At 42.6% G+C, this 16,216-nt stretch overlaps 1 protein-coding gene across 1 annotated transcript in view; it reads right to left on the reverse strand.

The window, feature by feature from the left end:
- LOC137425082 (complement factor I-like) overlaps positions 1–16,216 on the reverse strand; it is a gene marked incomplete at its 3' end in the record, with an annotated part of 66,507 nt that overhangs the window by 35,189 nt on the left and 15,102 nt on the right. The window contains exons 2-4 of the mRNA XM_078769289.1: positions 9,820–9,874; positions 9,579–9,670; positions 1,458–1,659 (exon numbers count right to left, since the gene is read on the reverse strand). Coding sequence (XP_078625415.1) covers positions 1,458–1,659; positions 9,579–9,670; positions 9,820–9,874 — 349 coding nt within the window. The remainder of the gene's footprint in view (positions 1–1,457; positions 1,660–9,578; positions 9,671–9,819; positions 9,875–16,216) is intronic.

Raw genomic sequence — 16,216 nt, forward strand, 5'->3', positions numbered from 1 at the left:
TTGACAAACAAGGAGAAAAAGACATAAAATGTTAAAGCCTCTGTGTTTTTAGTAATTTTTCTATATAGTCAGGGCCCTTAGGGATATTTTGGTTCAAATTCTTCCAAAAGCATCAAATTTGGCGCAGATGTTGCCCATGCCATACTCTTTCGATTTTTGACGGGCGCCAAGGGCGGTATGATCTGGGGACCATACCGGTCCTTCCCGCCATGTCACCTGACCTATGACGTCATAATTAGGATATGCATCCAATCACATGGCGTACTATAAGTGGTCAAAGTCCAAAATGAATCGATCGAAAAATGAAGGCAGGGATCCATTTTTAAGGTTTTCATAAAATACAATATGGCCGCCAGGTCACATGACCTATGACGTCATATTTATGACATGTATACAATCATGTATACATGAACCCGGATCATGATCGCACAAAAATTAAACACAAGGATATGGCATACAGTTCATAAAACATCAAAATCCGTACCTTTGTAATTAGACTGATGAACTGCATATGCCTGAAAATTAGGAAATAGACATGTAAATATTTCCTCTAATTGTCAAAAATAAGGTCAGAGTTCGATTACCCAACCCAAAAACATAAAATGGTGAACCTCGCGTAAATCTTGACAAAAAAACTCAAAAACCGACATGTTTGACTCAAAAATGACCTTTAAGATGACCTTGAGGGTTGACCTTGACCTCGAATCATCAAAATAACATCATAATTGGATTCCTTGACCTCGAAAACCCCTGAAAAGTGGTATCATACATGATTTCAACCCTTTTGGTTATTTAACTGATTTTCCTCTAATCCGGGTGTAGTATTTCGCCAATATGGGCCCCCCGGGGGGGGGGGGGGGGCGTCTTGGCGCCCGTCAAAAATCGAAAGAGTATGGCATGGGCAACATCTGGGCCAAATTTGGTGCTTTTGGAAGAATTTGAACCAAACGGCCCCAAAATATCCCTAAGGGCCCTGACTAATATGGAGTTAAAGGCTGTCAGTCAGCCATCTTTAGTCGGATTACAAAACAAAATGTTCTGCATATGTATGCTCTCATATATTGTCTTTGTGCCAAGTTTGAACAAAATCGGTCCATGCATGGCCGAGAAATGGTTGGGGACACGTTTAAGAACAAAATGGCCACCAGTCGGCCATCTTGGATCTGATCTTGAAAATAAATGTTGTGCATATGTAAGCCATCATTCATTATCTGTGTGCTAAGTTTGAATAATATAAATATGTTCAAAATGAAGATTAAAAACTGATAAAGCTGTATGTAAGTATTAAACTTAGATTTAAGCTGTTTGTCATCCAGAAACGCAGTGAGATTAGTACGCTGATCACTCATGAATTGGAGATGCAAAAGGTTTCATCACAAAGTCAACCCGCAACACCAGGCAGCAAAGAGTGAGAATGCAGACTCATAGATTCATAAAGATGCAGAAAGTTATCGTACGTGTTGTCATGGAGCAAGGCACAAAATTGCTGAATGCATATTTGCTGTTCTTTCTCAGGCACTCGAGGCTCTTCAGCTTGCAGTAGGAAGGAAGTTGATTCCCACCCAAAGAGCACACCGGTCTTCCCACTTGCAGACATTCGTTTGGAATGAGGCACCGGCACCTGTCTTGTAGACATCGTTCCCAAGGGCGGCAATATACCTTGGCAGACAAAATGAGGATCTCCTCTTTGAAACAATTCATCTTACAGGTCACTTAAACATCGAAATTATAGCAAAATGTGAGAATGTATCTTCACTCATTCTCTTTACAGCTCAGTCTCACACTTGCACTATCATTGCCCACCAGACTCACAATCATAACTTGGATAAAATATACGTGAGATTGAGTGTATTCAGTCCATTTCATTACAGGTTCATATCTATATTATAAAACAGGAGTGTCTGTCAGTCCGTCACCACAATACTCCCTCAGTTTGGTGGCTGGCCCCACCAAACCTCCTGTGGAACATTTTGGGGTCCCAGAGGATGTTGTAAGGTAGAAATGAGGTTTCAAAAATCTATATTATAAAACAGGAGTGTCCGTCTGTCCGTCACCAAACTACTCCCTCAGTTTTGGGGCTAGTCCCGCCAAACCTCCTGTGGAACGTTTTGGGGTCCCAGAGGATGTTGTAAGGTAGAAATGAGGTTTCAAAAATCTATATTATAAAACAGGAGTGTCCATCTGTCCGTCACCAAACTACTCCCTCAGTTTTGGGGCGAGCCCCACCAAACCTCCTGTGGAACGTTTTGGGGTCCCAGAGGATGTTGTAAGGTCGGTAGGAGGTTTTAAAAATTCCTCAATAAAATTATGATTTTGAAAATGACTCGAGCTGCTCCGAAACCGGAAGTAAACACATGGAGATAATGAGCTGGCTTAATAATATCTCAATAAAATCATAATTTAACACTATTTTGTTATCTTACTATAATTCACTAAATGTCCATCTGTCCGTTCGAAGGTACCGCAAAAACGGCTGAACCGATCGCAATGATATTTTGGGTGGGTATTCCTGGGACCCCTTGGAGTAAAATAGGCTATATTGTTTTTCCAATTTTTTTTCCAATTTTCCAGTTTTTCCAAACACGATGGAATAATATTTATCAATATGAACAGTGATGTGGCTTTTATTGAAATTCTACAAATACTGTTTAGGTTTTGATGAGAATTACGAACCTGCCGTGAATGTGGAAGTGGACAGATTACGTCAATGCGCAGGTTTGATAATATCCCAATACAACCGTCATTCATTCGTAATGTTTAATCGTTAATCATTAATCGTGTTAATTGTTTTGTTAAAGTATCAATGGATGATTGGAATTGAGTGAATAAAAGTACGATTTTGAATTCGTAATTGTATTCACCCACCCACACGGAACTTCACATCAGGATTTAAATATTTGTTTATGTCACGAATGTTGTTAAAAGTTTATTATATTAATGTGTATTTGTGATTGGAGTTATGTTGTTTGGAATGAAAAAAGAGATATCGAGTTCAAGTGAATGATGAAATGCAGTGACGGTTTTACGTTCTAAACGTGAAATGCGTGGATCGCCATATGCAGATTCGCCATTGACTGGGAATGGAACACACGTACCTGTTTGTTGGCGAACGGGTACGTTTTTCATGGAAGTCCTTCACGAACTTGGTGTCCATGTCTGACGTGCGACTGAAGGTGCTACAGGAATGTGGAATTTATTGGTTTCATGCTTTAGCATTCACCGTTTCTGCATTGTCTGTTTGCTTATGGCCTCCCACCCGTGCGTCGCACGGGTAGCTCACTAGTAGTATTAATTTGTGATTGGAGTTATGCTGTTTGGAATTGAGTGAATACAGTTATTATTTTGAATTTACAACCGTACAGAACTGCTCCATATCCGGATATAACGTCAGCACGGACTTAAACATTTGTTTATGCCACCAGTGTTGGTAAAAGTTTATTTTTTATATTAATGCTATTTAATTTGTGATTGGAGTTATGCTGTTCGGAATGAAAATAGAGATATTGAATTCAAATGAATGATGAAATGACGTAAGGATTTCTACTTTCTAAGCGTAACATTCGCGGATCGCCATATGCAGATTCACCATTGACTGTGTATAGAACCATTCAAACAGGCACGTTTTTTGTACAAGTCCTTCACGAACTTGCTGTCCATGCTTGGTGTTTGACTACAGGTGGCACAGGAATGTGGAATTTATTGGTTCATGGTTTCCCATTTGCCATTTTTTTACCTAAGTCTTTCACGAACCTGCTGTCCATGTCTGACGTGTGACTGAAGGTGGCACAGGAATGTGGAATTTATTGGTTCCATGGTTTAGCATTTACCATTTCTGCATTGCTTGTTTGCTTTTGGCTTCCCACCCGTGGGTAGCATGGGTACCTTGCTAGTAAAATATAATGTGTACAATCAGAGACAAAACAGACATTCAAATGTGTGCCCAAGACAATCATTTACAATGAATCGTGCATTTCAAAAACTTTTTTTCATCAACCAAATAATTCAAAACCTCTTCCCATGGAATATCTCGGTGCCAAGCCCTTTAAAAGGATCTAAAGTAGAGATTGCAAATGGTAAACTGAGGTCCATTCAAATAATTTTGGGCATCACATTATGTTTTGTTTTTCTAATTTATTTTCCGCCCTCACAACCAACTCGTCCTCTGCGCCAACTCCTTCCTTTCTCTTCCTTTATTTGCCAGCTTATGTGTTTCACATTGTAGGGAATGCAGTTACAAGACTAGAAGGGCACTTGGTAGAGCGTGTACCTCCGCCAGGTGGAATAGTTTACGTTTTGTATCCCAGTGATAGGCGTGATCTGGATTCTGACCTGCTCCAAAATCGAATCGACTTTTTCTTGTCACTTAACCAACACATCCACCATGTTTTGTCATAAGTCATCCACAACTTTTGGAAATAACGTGATATATATATTTTTGGACCCATCACTCAATGGGGAAGACTCATTTGAAAATTAAAAATATACTTAAAATTAAAATAAATAAATAAATAAATTCTTTAATGAATTCTTTTCAAAATCCGCATTCGGATCTTCACCAAAATATAACCGATTTTTCCTTGTCACACACCCAACCAGTCCACCAAGTTTCGTCCAAATCCGTCCATAACTTTTTGAGATATCGTGCTATATATCGGTTTTATCCCAATCACTCAATGGTGAAGAATCACTTTTAAAAAATTCTCTGATCCAGATGTGGATCTGGATCTTCACCAAAATCTAATCATTTCGTCCTTGTCACAAACCCATTATGTCTGCCAAGCTTTGTCCGAATCCATTTATAACTTTTTGAGATATTGTGCTATATATAGGTTTTAGCCCCATCTCTCAATGGTGAAGAATCACTTTAAAAATTCTCAGATTTTGTGTACAATCAGAGACAAAACAGACATTCAAATGTGTTTTTAATTTTTTTAATTTTTAAAACTTTAAAACTTTTTAAAACTTGAACTTACAGCTTTTTAAAAACTTTTGAATTTTGAATTTTTATGATGTGGATCTGGATCTTAACTAAAATCTAATAATTTCGCCCTCGTCACAAACCCAATCTCTTCACCAAATTTCGTCTGAATCTGTCCACAACTTTTTGAGATATCCTGTTCACAAACAAGTAAATAACCTTCAGTGGCGGAGATAATAATGTCCTGTAGCACCGATGATTCACTGATGGCAACTCATGATATCAGGATCAATACATACCAAAAGGGGGAGGTTTTAGCAATGGGGAATTTATTGGCATGAGAGAGCCATGGGATTTTTTTTTCACTATAAACTTACAATGTATGCTTGTTATCAATCGTTAGTTTCATTAATTTGACATTATTTGACATTTCATAGGATAATCCAAAGGTTTTCTACATCCTATAATTATGGATACTAGGGCATTGCCCGTACGTGGGTGCCCGTTCCTTGCCAAAAAAAAAAAAAAACGCTACCCGTACGCTCTACCCCGCCCGTACGCCCGTAAACAAAAAATAACAACGCTCTTCGCTTCCGCCCTTCGCTCTGACTGAATTGGGAGAAATAATGCGCATAAGAAATCGAATTACGTACCGTAATGGCGGTCAGCTCGTAACGCGCACACTGTCCGGAAGTTCGCATATCGCATATCTATCTATCTATCTATTAATGCCCATTTATTCAATTATCGCCAACGTATTTTGGCTTTTTGCAATTTAATCGCAAGGAAAAGTAGAAAGAGAAGAGGGAAAAAAAGAAAAGCCTTGCCTTGCTGCAAACAGCTGCTGCAAACAACAACAACATGGAAGGCTGCACTGTCCGGAAGTTGGCATATCGCAGTTACGATTATTTTAGTGTTAATGGCCAATTATTCAATTAGCGCCAACGTATTTTGGCTGTTTGCAATTTAATCGCAAGGAAAAGTAGAAAGAGAAGAGGGAAAAAAAGAAAAGCCTTGCATTAACGCATTAACGCTTGCATTGCATTAACGGTTCGGCACACGTGATAGCTCGCTGCTCTCTGATTGGTTGAAGCGTTTTTTGGACATAGCTCGGTAGGTACTTGTCCGATTAATTACAAACCTTGAAAAGGCACATCCTCGGGTCCCCAGCAATATACCTGGCAAGTTTCAAGTATATCGGACCCGTGGTTGTCGAGAAACAGCGGTCACAGACACACAGACACACAGACAGACACACAGAGATTGCTGGAATTATAGATAGACTAGGGCATTGCCCGTACGTGGGTGCCCGTTCCTTGCCAAAAAAAAAAAAAAACGCTACCCGTACGCTCTACCCCGCCCGTACGCCCGTAAACAAAAAATAACAACGCTCTTCGCTTCCGCCCTTCGCTCTGACTGAATTGGGAGAAATAATGCGCATAAGAAATCGAATTACGTACCGTAATGGCGGTCAGCTCGTAACGCGCACACTGTCCGGAAGTTCGCATATCGCATATCTATCTATCTATCTATTAATGCCCATTTATTCAATTATCGCCAACGTATTTTGGCTTTTTGCAATTTAATCGCAAGGAAAAGTAGAAAGAGAAGAGGGAAAAAAAGAAAAGCCTTGCCTTGCTGCAAACAGCTGCTGCAAACAACAACAACATGGAAGGCTGCACTGTCCGGAAGTTGGCATATCGCAGTTACGATTATTTTAGTGTTAATGGCCAATTATTCAATTAGCGCCAACGTATTTTGGCTGTTTGCAATTTAATCGCAAGGAAAAGTAGAAAGAGAAGAGGGAAAAAAAGAAAAGCCTTGCATTAACGCATTAACGCTTGCATTGCATTAACGGTTCGGCACACGTGATAGCTCGCTGCTCTCTGATTGGTTGAAGCGTTTTTTGGACATAGCTCGGTAGGTACTTGTCCGATTAATTACAAACCTTGAAAAGGCACATCCTCGGGTCCCCAGCAATATACCTGGCAAGTTTCAAGTATATCGGACCCGTGGTTGTCGAGAAACAGCGGTCACAGACAAACACACAGACACACAGACAGACACACAGAGATTACTGGCATTATAGATAGATGAACAAAACTCAGCATTGGGGTGTCATCATATTTTGACGTGAAGAAGGTGCTAGCTCAAAGAAAATCCACAAACGCATGGGAGCCTTGCATAGCAAAGGTACACCCTCATATAGCAACTAAAAGAGCAGCTGAAGTCGAGGTATATTTAACCAACCAACAAACTGGTGCCCAGGTCGAGGCATTAACAATAGAGGATCGCCATGTTCAGGTTGCTGAAATAGCCACACAACTTGAAATTTCTCAAGCCAGCGTTTACACCACCATCTATGAACATTTAGGCATAGCCAAAGTCTCAGCAAGGAGGTTCCCCTGAAAACGGAACATTCGTGATCGACAACAATGGCAGTAATCATGGTGCGATCTTCTCAAACTGTTCAATGCCGATCCAACCAACTTTATCGCTCTTCTGGTAACCGGTGACCAAACATGGCTTCATCACTGGGATAGAAGAAGAAGAAGAATCTTTAGAGGCCATTTTCCCCCACAAGCAGGGGTTGGCATTTTTTGGGCACCGTGGTACCCTTTTGGAAGCAATGTTTTACCCTTTTTTGGGCACCTTGATCCCCTTTTTGAAGCAATGTTTTACCCTTTTTTGGGCACCTTGGTCCCCTTTTTGAAGCAATGTTTTACGGCCAGATGCCCTTCCTACCGCCAACCCTGTTTGTCGCCTCTTGCGACACACAGGGCCTCTTGCGACACCAGTGAACTGATACTCAATTTACCGACCTCAGAAGGATGCCAGGCTAAGTCAACACCCCCCCCCCCCCCCCAGCGTTAATTCAGCGATCGACTGGGATTCGAACCCAGGATCCTAGGATCCCAAGCCGGCACCCTAACCGCTAAGCCAACACCAAGCTTGGCTTCATCACTGGGATCTTCAAAACTAAATTAGATTCCATGCAATAAAAACACAAGAGATCACCACCATCCATTAAATTTTGCACCCGCCCTGGGACAGCAAGATCGTGGCTTTGATTTTCTGTGATGCCGAAGAAATCCTGTTGATTGACTATATGCCTCTCAAAAGTACAATTGCAGGGGAATATTATGCCATCCTCATGTAAAATTGCAGGAGGCTGTCAAGGACAAACGTTGATGGGATTTGACCAAATCTGTGCTACCTCACAACAACATTCCTGTGCACCTGTGCGTGATGTCTACCCTCCTCCCCCGGTGAAGGTCATGCAGCAAGACAATGACCCAAAACACACTTCCAACGCAAAGGAGTTCATCAGAAGAAAAAAGTGGAATGTTTTAGACTGGCCAACTCATTCTCCTGATTTAAATCCAATGGAGGATTTCACCTGCTGAAGAGTAAACTAAAGTCAGAAACTCCCAAAACAAACAACTGAAAATGGCTGCAGTGAAGTCTTGGCAAAGCATCTTGAAGAAAAATACTAAGTTTGGTGGTGTCACTGGGTCACAGTCTTTATGTAGTTATAGCATGCGAGGGATATGGAATCAAATACTAACTATTATACTACTTTGATTTACTTTAATTTAATCTGTTCCAATACTTTTGCTTATAAAAAAAATGGGGGGGGGGGGGGGGGGGACTGAACATAAACAGTGCTATTGTTCTACAATGGTAAAACATGTAAACATCAAAATACCAATAAATAAAAGCTGACCTTTTGTACTCTTGCCTCATATTCATCTTTTGATCTCAAATTCAAATTTCTTGAGTATATAACAATAATAACAAATTTTACTTCACTGTTCCATTACTTATGGAGGGCACTGTACGACCTGATGATGAACACAGATAACAAAGCATTGCGACTGGATAAAGTACTTAGGTACAAAAAAGAAAAAACAGCATTGTTAATTGAGGTGTCAGTTCCGAGCAATTTTGGCCTAAACCACATGGAAATCAAGATATGACCAAATACCAGGATCTCAGAATTGAAGTGAACATATCCTGAAAGATGAACAGCGCCGAAATTGTACCAGTGATTTTTGGAGCAATGGGAATGATAAAAAAAACCTTACAGAGATCTTAAAAACAATCCCTAGGAATATTACGACCAACGAACTGCAGTTGGAAGCTGTCCGAGGCTCGGTGACGATTCTGAAGAGAGCGCTTGAAACAAAACTCCGAGAACAAGAAAACTTCACAACTTGATCCATGAATCATGACCCCTTACCAAACAGAGGTAGATACTTTGAGACTTCGGAGGACCCCGTCCCACCTTTTAAAACTCGCCTATGGAAATAACAACCAACGACACATATACACATACACCCACTGGGAGACGGGCTAATAAAATACGCCATAGACATCATAAAAAGTGAAGAAGCAATCCGTCCATCCGTAAGGACGGGCTCTTTGCTAGTCCATGTAAACGTTGGCGTGAACTATGTTGGCATCACACTCACCTCCACTATACCCTTATTTACAATATTTGAATGAAAGGAGTTTCAAATTTTCCAGATGATGTGACACATTTGATCCGCACAAGTATATTCTGTATCACGCATATGGTGGACTCATCATTACACAATAGATTTACTGAAGATGTGTATGCATGGTTGCTGGCTTTGCTACAGAACGTCTAACGTACCTTCTGACAAGATTTGTCATTGTATTTTTCCTTAAGGCAGCTGGGCATAACACGTTTATGCCATGCTTTTGGCCTTGTTGAATCTTCTATATCTGAAAAGCAGACAAAGAAAAAATCTTCCTGAAAATAATAACTTGGAAACACTTCACGTTGAAAGGAATATAATGATGAAAAGGACTTATCCAAAGGCAGAGTTTTCAATCTTGATAAAGCATTGTGGGAGAAGAGAATGTGCTCTTACCTTCTGGTTTTCGGTGCACCTCTGTGGTTTCCTCACTCTCAATTCCACTTAAATTCTGCATACAATAAATGAAATCAGTTTAGATACTTCATCATACTAAAATACGCCATTTCTGTCTGTCTGTCTGATGAAATTTTAACGCCAATACATTCTGTCGTTACTTATCCAATCTCAACCAAACTTGACAGGATGACGAAGGAGTACACAATGAAGGTTTTAGGGCATTCATTTGCCCCCCTCCCCAAAGGGGTCCCCCCCCCCCCGAGCGAGTTTGCCCACGATTGCCGTCAATGGGGTTGCACGTTGAGGTGTATATAAATGTTAAATTAGCTTTATCGTGGCGTATTTCCAAAGAAGATTTATCGTGGCGTTTTTCCAAAGACGCTTTTAATAACAAAATTAATGCTAATCGCATATTGTTAATGTTATTACAAAACAATATTAATACTAATAATGTCCCACTTCCCCAAGGCGTTTTTCCTGCCGTGATAACATGTATAAATAGCTTATAGCCGGCGAAGCCGGTGTTGTCAATAAACGCGTACGTATTATGTCGAAAACCTGATTATGCCTTGGCTCGAGAATTCCGAAGCGCAATGGAGGCCGCCATCTTGCGGATGCGGAAGTATGCATAACAAATTGAAAATGTTCAATAGGAGTTTCTTTCACCCGTCATTGTTTGATTCACAATCTAATGAACCTCTAATTTGTAATTAAAATACGTTAAGACCAACCTCGTTATCTTCAACGAAAATCGTCACCAAACACCAGAACCAATGAGATTCGAGCATTTGAAAAAATATTTTTTAAAAGCTTATTACGCGTTTCGGAGGGTGTAAACGGCATCAAATATTCTAAAATTGACGAAGAATTATTTTTTAGAAATCTCGTGGCCGTCGGGGATCGTTTTTCATGGCCAGAAATACGGTATAAGCGGTTTACATATTTAGTTTAGAAATACGGATAGTTTTTCACGGCCGGAAATATCCGAAGTTGAGACGGAATTCACCGAATTAATCAAGAAGTAAATTTTATCAATTTTAATCTCATCCAGAATGCAAATTGTGTAATTTTAGGTCTGAATTTTCGAAATTTTGTGAGCTGACCAATCAGCGATCAGCTTAGGTCAGCCAATCAGCACCCTCGACACAGGACATCTTACCAGGGCGTCGTCTGCGACGCCGGGAACGAGGTTGGTGCAAAACAACCGAATCACGCGTAAGCATATGCTGCTCGAAATAGTTCTCATCATATGCTCAAATTTCCTAAGCTAAATCGTCATTGCTTTGGGCACTGTGAAACGTATCATCTACAACATCTACAACAGCTTAACCACCACCGCACCCACTCCCCCTCAAACCACCTGCCCCCCCCCTATCCTGCCAACCCCTGTCTCAGTTCTCCCCAGTCTCCCTGACTGACCTCTCTGAACTCGTCATAGGAATGAAAACTGCCACCTGCACTCTTGACCCCATCCCCTCCAGCTTTGTCAAGGCCTCCCTTCCTGCTCTCTCTCCACTTATCACTGCAACAATAAACTCCTCCCTGTCTACAGGCATCGTCCCACCATCCCTCAAAATTGCTGCTGTTACCCCCATTCTGAAAAAACCTGGACTCAACCCTGACACCCTAAACAACTTCAGACCCATCTCCAACCTACCCTTTCTGTCAAAAGTTTTGGAACGCGCTTTAGCCACTCAACTTAAACATCACCTATCTGCCAATAACCTGTATGAAACATTCCAATCCGGATTCCACTCCAACCACAGTACTGAAACTGCTCTCCTCAAAATCACCAACGACCTTCTCCTCTCCTCTGATGTTGGCAACCTCAACATTCTCATCCTCCTCGACCTCAGCGCCGCCTTTGACACCATCAATCACACCATCCTCCTCACCCGACTTGAAACCACCTTTAACATTACCGGCACTGCCCTCTCTTGGATCAAATCATACCTCTCTGACAGACGCCAGTTCATCTCCATCAATAACTGCAAATCCCCCACTGCTCCCCTCCCCCAAGGTGTCCCCCAAGGTTCAGTTCTTGGCCCCCTCCTCTTCATCCTGTGCCTGTCCCCCCTTGGTCACTTAATCCGCCATCATGGTCTCCAATTCCACTGCTTCGCCGATGACATCCAGCTTTTCATCTCCACCAAGTCCATCTCCACCGCCACCCACTCTATCCTGACAAACTGCATCACTGAAATAAAATCCTGGCTTCAAATCAACTTCCTCAAACTTAACTATGATAAATCTGAAATAATCATCATTGGCCCAAAAACGCTCACCAAATCCACCCATAACTTTGCCCTCAACATCGACGGTTTCCCAGTATCCACCTCCCCTCACATCCGGAATCTAGACATCATCTTTTACCAAACCCTCTCCTTCGACAAATACACTAAACAGATCACAAAGACAGCCTTTTGTCACCTGAAAAACATCGCCCGTCTACGTCCATCCCTCTCCTCCACGGCTGCAGAAACCCTCATCCACGCCTTCATCACCTCCCGTCTGGACTACTGCAACAGCCTCCTCTATGGTTCACCCTCAATAATCACCAATAAACTCCAATACATTCAGAACTCCGCTGCCCGTCTACTCACCCATTCCCGGACCCGTGACCACATCACCCCCGTCCTTTACAAGCTTCACTGGCTTCCCATCCCCCAGATAATCCAGTACAAAATCCTCCTCTTGACCTACAAAGCCCTCCATAACCTGGCCCCATCCTACCTGGCTGACCTCCTCTCCAGACACACTCCCACCCGCAACCTCCGCTCTGCTGGTACCAACCTCCTGACCCCCCCCCCCCCATCCGGACCAAATTCAGATCCTGGGGGGATCCTTCTCCATCGGTGCTCCCACCCTCTGGAACTCACTACCTCACACCATCAGAGACTCCTCCTCACTCACCACATTCAAAACAGCACTCAAGATCCACTTGTTCAACACTGCATTCAACATTTAACCCACAGCAGTTAAACCCCTGACTATCTCTTCTCCTTCTCCTTCCTTTTGCTTTGATTATTTACCTATTGATTTTTTGTCTTTTTGCACTTGTTTTTTGTACTCTGTCAAAGCGTCTTTGGGCTTCTTGAAAAGCGCTATATAAAGTAAATGTATTATTATTATTATCAAGTCACTCGCTTACTGCACAGCGAAAAAGTACGAGCACTTGAACAACGTGTTTTTCGACTCGATTCTGCAAAACGCCCGCCATGTCACTCGGTCAAAGCCAAAACGAGGAACAATGTTTCGCCTCCATTCTTCATCGCCACACCGACCTATCAGATGTGGGATGAAGGCCGACGTTTATGCTTAACCACGACATAAATGTACCCAAGTCTTGGGTACCCAAGCTAATTCGTGAGAAAGTGTCATGACTCATGCTCATTCACCAGGTTACAATCTACACTGTTTCAATTACCAGTTTAAGTCTACACTTTAACTGTACACTGCAAAATTTCTCTAAAGCGTGTAAAGACCTTTGAGTGCTCGCACCAGCATATATGTGTTGTTGAGGATGTTCAAGAGTACTTACAGGTCACTATCGGCGTCTATCACCTTCTTTTCGCGATAAAAAACAATGTTCTCACGAAACGTAATTTGAAAGTAAACCACTCTGGGCCATTTTCGAAATTTTTCTCTTCTTTAGTGGTGGACCTGAAAAGCCGAATTAGGCTTCAATCCCATGCTCCCATGCTCAGTAGGTTTGTCTGATTTATGATGTTGTCCTGCACCTACCGGTATATAAGCGGTTTACATAAAGAAAGAAAGCTCGGTTTGATTAACGACAGTCACACATTGCCGTTGAAACGGCGCTATCGTCTGATCTGTCGGCACTGATCTTATACCCCCATTCCACTTATGCCGATCGACCCCGATCTGCACAACGGGAACGATCCTATTTGGAACGGGATCAATCGGCATGATCGTAAACGGAACGTCTTCGATCTTTGTCGATCGGGATAAAAAAATAGATCGGGGCGATTTTTTAAACATGTTTAAAATTTCCATCCCGATCTGAAATAGCGGGACTGATCGTGATTGCAGCGTGAATGCAACGTAGTCCATCGGAATGATCGTAGTTAGAACGGCTTGATCGTAGTTAGAACGGCTTGATCGTGATTACAGCGTCGTTGCAGCGGGAGGATTATCTTGTGCCGTTTCGACGACGATCGTTACCTATCCGTCCCGCTCCAATGCCGATCAAAGCCGCTGTATATAAATCGGTTAAGTGGAATTGATAACTGCATGAGCCAAATTGCATTGCCCAATAACCCCATGGTCTAAAATTAAAAGCGGTACAAGTTAAACAAATATTATTAATGATCAATTTTACCGCTTTTAATTTTATGACCTTTTAATTAAGTGAATGCAAACTTTGATCCCCTCTACCCAGCAAAAACTTGTCAAATTTTTAGCTTTTATTTTGAAGACCTTTCATTTTGCAATGCATTTTCATCCCCTCAACCCAGCAATAATAACTTCTCCCTTTCCAACCAACACAAGGCAAACGTTGAATATCAAGTTTCATAATGTTTATTGTCACATGAATATCAATAGAAATCATTATCAATGCAATACATAACAATACAACAATGTCCTCCAAAATGTCTTTCAACTCCTTCCCATTGTGTCTCTAATGATGTCTCACCATCCTCTCCTGCCATGGAACTGCACCAGCAGGGCTGTTAAAATAGAGTCTCAGTACCTCCCTCTGACGCTTGGCCTCTACACTGTCCCTGTTACCTCGAACTGCCTGCTCCACCTCTAACATGTTGGCTTGATCTCTCCATTCACCAGGGATGATGTTGTGTCGATAATCCTCCTGGTCCACCTCGGCATGCTGAATACTTGAAAACCGGATGCGGAGCATGTTGTGCAGACAGATAGCAGTTTCGACCAGGTCACGCACCACCTCAGGATACTGTTGTAGTGTCTTGAGCAAGCATTGCCAACGGTTTGCCAAGATGCCAAAGGCGTTCTCCACCACTCGTCGACCCCTTGAGATGCGGTAGTTGTAGACGAGTTGTTCAGGAGAGAGTCCACGTCTGGCATAGGGTTTCATCAAGTAGGTGCGGAGAGCAAAGGCATCATCTCCAAGGATGAAGAATGGCATCTCTTCATCATCGTTCCGCATGGCCAGGGGGTCGGGGAATCCAATGGTTTCATTCTCTATGCACTCTTTGAGCTCCGAAGCATTGAAAATCTGAGCATCTGACATGTGTCCCATTCCACCAACATCCACCCACAAGAACTTATAGTCGGCGTCCACCAGTGCCATCAACACGATCGAGAAGAAGGCCTTGTAGTGTGGTAGAGGCTGCCTGAGTTGGGTGCGCATCTGAGGGCGACGTGTTTGCCATCAAGAGCTCCGAGCACATGAGGGATGTTCCATTTACTTTCGAAATCATCAGCGACTTCTGTCCATTCTTCTGGGGTGGTAGGGCACTTCACCATTTCTTCTTTGAACTCTGCAACGATGGCTTGACACACCTCCGGAATGAACTTGACGATGGTGTTTCTGTTGACCCTGAAGTCGTAGGAGAGAGTTGGGTAGAGGTCTCCTGTAACCAGATGCCTCAGGGTGATGGCGAGCTTCATTCCAGGTTGTAGGGCCTTTCTCAGCCTGGTATCTTCTTTCTCAATCCTGGGGGTGATTCTGTGGAGGATTTCATCAAAGAGAGCAGGTGGTATCCTCACAAAGTTCTGGAAAGAGTTGATGTCCTCCAGCCTCAGTTCATTCATCAAGCGGTCGTAGTGCCCAAACTGCAATCTTCTTTCTTCTGTCAACCATGGCCGGACCCAGAACTGAGGGGCTTTTTTTTTTTTTTTTGTATACAAGATCGAGGCTCGTGAAAGAGCTAACATTAATCACACAGAAAGACAAACCGACACATAAAACATATAATATGGGGAGCGGTAGACAAGATGGGGCGAGAGTGGGAGGAACACAAACACAACATCTGAGAGCAGGGACATCGAGAGATCTGTGGGAGGGAGAGGGCTTTGGGGGAGGAGGCATGGAAAGGGGGGGGGGGGGGGGTGGGAGAGGTATAAAACATATGGACACTGCCAGGACTTCCAGGAAAGAAGTTGGAATTTCAAACAAGGTGGATCTGGGGTGAATTCGTGGGGGTAGAAAAGATCAAGGTTTTGGATGGGGAAAGATAAGAGATTGTGGTGAACAGCTGTTTTAAAGACCTGGAGGGAGGAGTGGGATTGAAGGGAGTGTGGGAGTTTGTTCCAGAGGCAGGAGAAAAGAGGAATGAAAGAGTGAAGGTGAGCAGCGAGCCGAGATTTCGGCAGTTTAACCATCAGAGGCTTGCTGGCAGATCTTGTGCGACCTGAAGGAATATTTGGGGGACAAAGCACAGAGAGAGCTGGGGGA

Source organism: Myxine glutinosa, unplaced genomic scaffold (assembly GCF_964187855.1).
Source record: "Myxine glutinosa unplaced genomic scaffold, kmMyxGlut1.1 SCAFFOLD_1985, whole genome shotgun sequence".
NCBI lineage: Eukaryota > Metazoa > Chordata > Myxini > Myxiniformes > Myxinidae > Myxine > Myxine glutinosa.